At 39.8% G+C, this 7,500-nt stretch overlaps 2 protein-coding genes across 2 annotated transcripts in view; one reads left to right on the plus strand and one right to left on the minus strand.

The window, feature by feature from the left end:
- The first annotated feature begins 1,404 nt into the window (after positions 1–1,404).
- On the plus strand, positions 1,405–4,664 carry LOC138009869 (leukocyte tyrosine kinase receptor-like). Its single transcript, XM_068856864.1, has 4 exons — positions 1,405–1,755; positions 1,909–2,026; positions 2,784–2,948; positions 3,805–4,664. The coding sequence occupies exons 1-4, from the start codon at positions 1,405–1,407 to the stop codon at positions 4,662–4,664; spliced, it is 1,494 nt and encodes a 497-aa protein (XP_068712965.1).
- Positions 4,665–5,272: 608 nt separating this feature from the next.
- Positions 5,273–7,500, minus strand: part of LOC137983519 (transmembrane protein 145-like) — a 6,076-nt gene continuing 3,848 nt past the window's right edge. Inside the window, exons 5-7 of the mRNA XM_068830701.1 lie at positions 6,724–6,812; positions 5,746–5,779; positions 5,273–5,661 (exon numbers count right to left, since the gene is read on the minus strand). Of these exons, the coding sequence (XP_068686802.1) occupies positions 5,564–5,661; positions 5,746–5,779; positions 6,724–6,812 (221 nt within the window). The 3' untranslated portion in view covers positions 5,273–5,563. The remainder of the gene's footprint in view (positions 5,662–5,745; positions 5,780–6,723; positions 6,813–7,500) is intronic.

Genomic DNA, 7,500 nt, shown 5'->3' on the forward strand with positions numbered 1-7,500 from the left:
ATTGTTATAGCAATATTGGAACGCATTGTTTCCGTGCCGCAAGCAGCTGCAAATATTCTTTTTGTGTGCGTAAGAAGGAAGGTAGCATATAATTTTTTTTTGGGGTGAAAGCAACAACTGTATAAAAAATTCAGGTATCACCACGACCTTATACCATGTACTTTACAAAAAGCAAATCTATAACTTTGACAGCTATAGTAAAAACAATAATGACAAGGACATGTCAAGTGTACTTTTCAAATTTTCGTTTCACATGCAGCACAGTTAATAGAGGGGAATGGTTATGAAACCCGACAAATTTCTTTGTTGTATGTTTTTGTTCTCCTTTTTGGGCCTTGACTGTGCACAAAACACAGTTGTTGTTTACTCCGTACTGAGGAACTAACCAATAGAATCGTGTTGGTTACGTAATTCATGCATAGTGTATGAGCGCAAAACAAAGAATTGTGCACGGTCGTGGACTTTCCAACATATATCTTGGCATTTTTGTTTGCTCCTTTGATGTTTGCCGAGCTTCCAAACCATTTCCCTCTAATAACTATGCATGCAGGGATAGTAAATGCAAGCCAACAATGACGATGGTTTATTTACACTTAGTTCAACACCTGCCTATGCATTTGTTACAAAGCTTTTTACTTTTAATTTAGTTTACGTTTGAAAGGTAATAAATTACTCTACATATTGACCCATTACCAGTATTAACCATGCAACGGATTTGCATCAAGTCCAACGGGGCGTAACTCTTTCCCTTGTGAAACTGCTCGGGTTGTGTGAGCCCAAGTGGTTGATTAGTGACTATACTTTTAAATATCCACACAGAAAATTTAAAATTGTAGCACCACAACTGTATTGAGAAAATGTTTATGATTTCTTCATATCTACAATCGTTACAGTCCAATTACCGGAAATACACAGTTTATTTTAAGTGACTCTTCCCCGGTTTACCCCCTCCCGAGCTACCGTGATGAAACGATGCCGGTGTATATTCTAAATATCCGGGTTCCCAACCTTCCGAAAGGATTGCTGCGTACTGAATATTTTCTTTTCTTTGGAAATAAGAGTACATTTAGAACATTTAGTCCGTTAGTTGGGTCATTCAACGAAGCCAATATAAGCTCCTCAATTTTATTCTTTCAACCGGCCGATGTACGCAGTTTACACTGTGTTCCTGCAATTTGCCGTTTCTTTATTAATATTGGTTTATTACGAGCAGTTCTGTTACTTTTCTTATAAAACAATCAAAAAGGGAAAAAAAGAGGACTCCAAAGTGCTTTTTTGCTCAATATAAAAAATATTCCATTCCTTTCTTTGTTATGTTAAACAGTGTTTTGCGCTTTACCTCAAAGGCAGTTCCTTCTTAAGATTTTCGTGAACAAAGCTAACTTGACTAAGGCGCAATTTAAAATGTTGGAGAAAAAGGTGCGAAATGGTCCTCAATTGCAAGTGACCTTGGTTCTTGTAATAAAGGTAGTCATGAACGCCAGCACAGTTTTGGTCAGCGAAAAAAACTTGTCATCGAGATCCGTTTATTCGATATCTCAACATAACAAGCGATTGGTGGACCACGTTGTGAAAAGTTTGGAGTGTCCTAGTTTATTAATGTGCAGTCAGTTATGTCTGAGACACTCATGGTGTACATCGACAAACTTTAAGCAAAGCGACAAGAGAACTTGTGAACTGAACATGCAAGAAGACATTCCTGGATACAAAGAACTAATTCATGAACAAGGCGTGACCTTCTCCATCTTTCTGAGGGTGAGTCTTATACAATTAACTCGTTTAAAATGATTTTTTCTTTTTACAAAGTGTAATCTCTTGTTTTTTTTAATAAACGAAGTTAGTCTAGATCAGCATCATTTACTGGTTTACTCAAACTTGACAAGGTAATATAACTGTTTCACTTTCCAGGGGTGTCAATTGACAAGTTGTCTAAATGGCGGCTCTTGCTTGTTTGATTCAAGAAGGGAGACATTTACCTGTTCTTGTAAAGTGCCCTGGAGTGGAAGCACCTGTGGAGTTAAAATAAGTAAGGTCTTAAAATTTAATTTCCACCAAAAAGTAATGGCTCGAGTTCTCTGTGTGGTTTAAAAAAAGAATTGCGCGCCCCAAAAACAATTCTATCGAATAAAAGTTGCGAGAAAATTAGACACGCGAACCGTTCATAATTTAGAATACATCAGCGCAAACGTTCTGGTCAAACAGGATCGTATTTATAATCTTTTTCTCAAGGTCCTCAGCCCGTTTAAAGCGACGGCAAAAAAAAGACATATTACATGCCACCTTAACTAACGGTCGGGCATGGCGTTTCCTGAAGTTACAAAATTCTTACCAAAGCATCATATATCTTTAATTTTAGGGGAAACGCATTTAACCCCTCACTGAGTTAAGTTGAGATCGTTTTTCCATTAACTCAAATGATCTATTCTCTGAGCAGATCCTTGATTCTTTTCAAAGAGGGGTTGTAAGCTCTAGGGGAAAAGTGCTAAGGGAATAGAGGGTTGCGGACTCTGGACGCCTGTTTTGATACAATGTTTTTTTAAAGATGTGAATTTATCATTTGATTTTAAAGAGGTTTGAAAGAGTTTTCAACAAGTAACAGTGTCGATGCTTTAAGCTAGTCAACTTTTCAATATTTATTTAATACTATTGTCAGGCAACTTGGTAAAGCTCCGGCACCCGTATCAGGTATTTCTGGAAAACCCTAATTCTTCCTCTTACGTAATACTTGGTAGGAGGAAAATTTAGCCGGAAGATATAAAAGTATTCCAAATCTTTCATGACAGGTTCCTCGTCATTAACTGCATCTCAGTCAATTTCGCCCTTGGCTAGAGTGCCTCCAACAGCTTTCTCTTCTCTGAGTTCTTCGTCGGTCAGCGTGGCATCTCTACGTCCAGCCATTACCAGCATGACCCAGTCATTACAACCGCTCTTTGATGCGCCAGTATCAAGTGAGTAATAGAAACTCAAGAAAAGCTGCAAAATCCCTTGTTCAGTTATTGCTAGTTGATGGTAATTTCCGGTTATTGCATCATATTCATTTACGGTATTTAGCGCACATGGAGAGAGAACACTTACTGATTGTAAAGCCCGCCATGTTGGTTTGTAGTTATTTTGTGAGTATTTAATTTACACAAGTTCCGGCCATAAAAACATGTCTGTTACTTTATTCTCAAATTTGTTTTTTAAAATCTTGTTCTTCAATGGGTCTTAGGAGTCTTTATTTTGGGGAGAGGAAGCATCAAAAGTTTGACTGAGTGATGGGGGAAGAGTGGACATAGGGCGAGATCCCAGGGTGCGGAATTGCAAAAAAACCACCTGGTATTTCATTTGAAAGCTCATTAAAAAGGACAAAAGAGCACATTACATCCCGCCTCGTTCCTTTAAAAACTGAGTTAATTTTCCGCAATCCCGCACCTAACACGAGCACTGGAGAAAAGAGGGCGGCAGGTGGGATTTCAATGAGAGAGAAACTCAGAGCGTAAAGCGCTTGTATATTCATACCTCTTACTAACCGTGTTCGAGGTCTGTACTGTAAAATTACGGTCCGAGTTTTCATCCGTTGATTTGTGCGCGGGGCATAAATCCACAGGAAAGAACGAGGTGCTTAGAGCGCTCGTATCCAAGGTTGAGTGAGGTTATACTAAAGTCTTTGTAAAGTCGGATAGCGACTTACCTACCGAATAAAGTTTTTCACCCTTGAACAACTTGGCCTGGGGGACCGCTTCACAGATTACAAACGACTGCTATTGACGTTTAGGGTTTCGCCATTGTTGACGCTGTTGAGACTGATCTTTTTTGTTGTAGACTACACTGAGTATATTTTTACAACCTTGGGTGCACAAGGTGAACATGGGCCAAGAAGTACATCTGGTTACTTGGGAACACCATTGGAAGGTCAGGTTATTTTGGATTTTGGATACCAACTGTGGATTGTTCCTGTAACAGGAAATTACGTCATAGAGGCTACAGGTGCTTCCGGTGCCAATGGTACTTATGATGTGAGCTACATGGATCCAATAACGTGGAACCTCGGTGGCTTAGGAGCAAAGATTACAGGAACGTTCCAGCTTGTCCGAGGGACAATTCTTGTAATTTTAGTGGGACAAGAAGGTGGAACAAGTAGGCTCTCATTCGGAGATATGCCAGGGGGCGGAGGTGGTGGAACTTTTGTCTACCACTTCAACCTAAGCGCTCCATTAATCATTGCTGGCGGAGGTGTGGGCGGGGGAACAACATATGAATTTTATCCTCACACCGACGGCGACCCAGGTCAGGCTATGGAGAATGGGACCCAGTGTGGGGGAAGCGGAGGGAACGGGGGACGAGTGTGTGATACTGAATGGGAACATTTTAGTATACCAGCGGGAAGCGGTGCCGGGCTTTATGGGGATGGTGAACGTGGCGCGATACTCGGAACGGTACCTTTGAGTTTTTTTAATGGGGGAACTGGTGGAAGATCTTCGGTGGCTAACGGAGGATTCGGCGGGGGGTCATTCGCTTACGAATATGGAGGGGGCGGGGGTGGGTATTCCGGTGGGGGAGTAAACGGGACTTTGTTCAGTGGTACCGCAGGGGGAGGGGGCTCTTTTAATAACGGAACAAATCAAAAGAATGAAGCAGGCGCGAATAAGGGCGATGGTAGAGTTATTGTTACGTTGATTTGAAAGCGAGAAACATCCTCTTGTAATTTTTAATTCCTCGTACTTCTCCTCTGACAGCTAGGTGATGCATTGGGCTACTTCTTTTTTGCTGAGAGAAAAATGGTAAGCTATTCCTCTTTCTGACCAAGAGCTACGGTAACCCTCGAAACTCGAAACATCTGCTTACGAATCTCTCTTACGGGGTTAATCTACCTTAATCAACCAAAGTTTCGGTTTTTACTCGGCCCATCGACGCATCTTCGCAGTTTCTTACAAACTAACCATTTTTGTTCATATTGGTAACCTTCGAGTTCTCGGGTGATATTTTCACTTCCGATTGCCGTCTTTGGCTCAGAAACATCGCGTACTTAAGCTCCCTAATCAATGGTCAGCGCCAACCCCTGGTGTAAATACTTTCCTTTTGTTTTTGGTAAGAGAGAAAAAGAAACCGCTGGCGTGTGTTTAAAACCAAAAATATCCAATTTTACACAATGTAGTTTCAACACAGAGGACATGACACACCCTCTTTCTACAAACGAAATCTGAATTACCATCTAGCCCATCTACAATGGGTATGCGCCAAAAGTAGATGCAAGTAAGGAAAAAAATAGAGAATGCGTTCAGTGACTCGTAATACTTAAATAAAGTGCTTTTAATTTCTAGTCACGATATTTGATTTTAATTACTTCTCTCAATTACAACACAAAACGCCAAATATATTATCTCCTTGCCATTGTCGCTTATCGGAAGGAAATTCGCTCAAAGGGTCATACTCCCTTCCCAACTCTACAACAGAATAAGGAGTTTTAAGAAAAAGTAAACGTTTTATTTGCCTATGATGTCTCAAGCAAGATATAGTGTTAAAAACAATGTATATAAAAACTACTATTTGGGCCTCGAGTCAAACATGCTTCGAAAGTCCATTAAGTAGTGACATGGTACCACGTGATCATCAAGCAACTCAACATCGATGTTAACAGGTTTCCATGGTAACGTTTGACCGCCATATTTGTTGCCTCCCCTAAAATGAAGAATACAATGGTTTTGCTTTAAACGATCAGCATACCTCGACATAAAAAGGACTGAGGAAAAGCTTAATACTTACCAGTGATATTGAGAGAGTAAGTAATTTGTATTCCCTGAAAATCCCAATAAAAAGAACACCTTTCTAAGCAAGGACAAGCGTAACAAAGCAGAAGCACCGGTTCCTGGTGAAGTATCTTATCAGCGATTTAAATATTATAAAAGAGCTAAAAAGAGCAAGGCTGATATAACGGTGAAGGAATATATTGAAAAAAGCCAATATTTCGAAAGGCACTACCTTTCTTCATCAGGGTTTTACAAGCAATGACTACGGTTACCTAAAGAGATAAGGACTCGAGCTCATTCATTCCAAATCGTGACAGTGTAAGCAAAGCAAGAGACGCATATCTCATAAACATAGCGAACACTCTTGAACATTTAGGTCTTAGTAAGAAAGATGAAATGTAATCCCCCTTTTCCCTTATATTTCTTTCCGTTATATAATTCCAATTATCATTTCTTATTATTATTGTACCGTATCCTTTAAGTCCGTTGAAATCCTTATCTTTAGGGCTGTATCAAATCACACGCCATATCACTATTGAAATTGTAACGTCTTCGGTTCACCGTAGGCATTGTTTGTAAAACCCTGATGAAGAAAGGCAGTGCCTTTCGAAATATTGGCTTTTTAAAATATATTCCTTCACTGTCATATCAGCCTTGCTCTTTTTAGCTTTCAATAAAAAGAAACATTTAATCAAAGAATTTTTTGTCCTAATCCTAGTTGCCATTTGTAAATAAGGTTATCAAAGAATTAAGCCGTTTAAATGAGCAATGCTCATGCATTAAATATGTTTAAATAAAATAATCAACTAAATAAAAAATAAATTTAAATAAAATAATAAATGAAAGACTGCATAACTGGATGAATATATGAATGAAAAAGGAACTGCAATATCAGTTTACCAAAAGACTGACGAAATGAACGAACAAAAAATGAGCAAATAAATAAATAAATAAATAAATAAATAAATAAAATGAATGAACCCTAAAGATTTACCTGAAAAGTAGAATTGCAATTAGCGAGAGCCAAGTACCAGCATTTCATATTTGAGAAATCCTTCGTTTGAACTTGATAGATTTGAGAACCTGTGCACATAATGATTCAGATGAATGAAAGTTACGATTTTTGTTTGTGTAACAGTGATCAAACTCTTATTTAATAACGTCTCGAAACAACTCCAACAACTGCACAGCCAAAATGGACGTCTACACTTTCTCAACGAACCGCACGTGATTATCACCCCGAAGTCCTGGGGCGAGGCTAGACTAGTCTCTTAGCAACGTTACATTTGGTTTTGTATCATCATCATCATTTCTTTATTTACCCTCGCATTTTAGAGTGAAGGTAAAGTCTCTGTTACGAGCCTAGGAAGGCCCATCAGGCAGGCGCTTATCTCCGGTTTCCGTAACATGAAGCGACTAGGAGTATTTATACTACCCCCTGGATGGGATGCTAGTCCATCGCAGGATTACCCCCTGCATTACGCCGGTACCCACCTGGGTGGAGAGAGGCACCGTGAGAGTAACGTGTCTTGCCCAAGAACACAACACAATGTCCCTGGCCCCGAACCTGGACCATTCGATCCGGAGTCGAGCGCGCTAACCACGATACACCATAGAGGACAGACCACAAAACCGGAAACTCCATGCCTTACTCTTTGCGACAGGGTTATGACCATTAAAGGGTTTTGAGACGGGGTCTACGTAACCTGCAAGCAGGCTCTTCCGCGGTCGAAATATAGGGGCTTGTAATTTGTACTGTACGCCATTTTCA

This window comes from Montipora foliosa, chromosome 1 (assembly GCF_036669935.1).
Source record: "Montipora foliosa isolate CH-2021 chromosome 1, ASM3666993v2, whole genome shotgun sequence".
Taxonomy (NCBI): Eukaryota; Metazoa; Cnidaria; class Anthozoa; order Scleractinia; family Acroporidae; genus Montipora; species Montipora foliosa.

Coding starts and splice junctions, on each gene's coding strand:
- LOC138009869 (XM_068856864.1), top strand. CDS start 1,405: ATGTTGGAGAAAAAGGTGCGAAATGGTCCTCAATTGCAAGTGACCTTG. Junction 2,027..2,783: donor CACCTGTGGAGTTAAAATAA/GTAAGGTCTTAA, acceptor CTTTCATGACAG/GTTCCTCGTCATTAACTGCA. Junction 2,949..3,804: donor CTTTGATGCGCCAGTATCAA/GTGAGTAATAGA, acceptor TTTTTGTTGTAG/ACTACACTGAGTATATTTTT.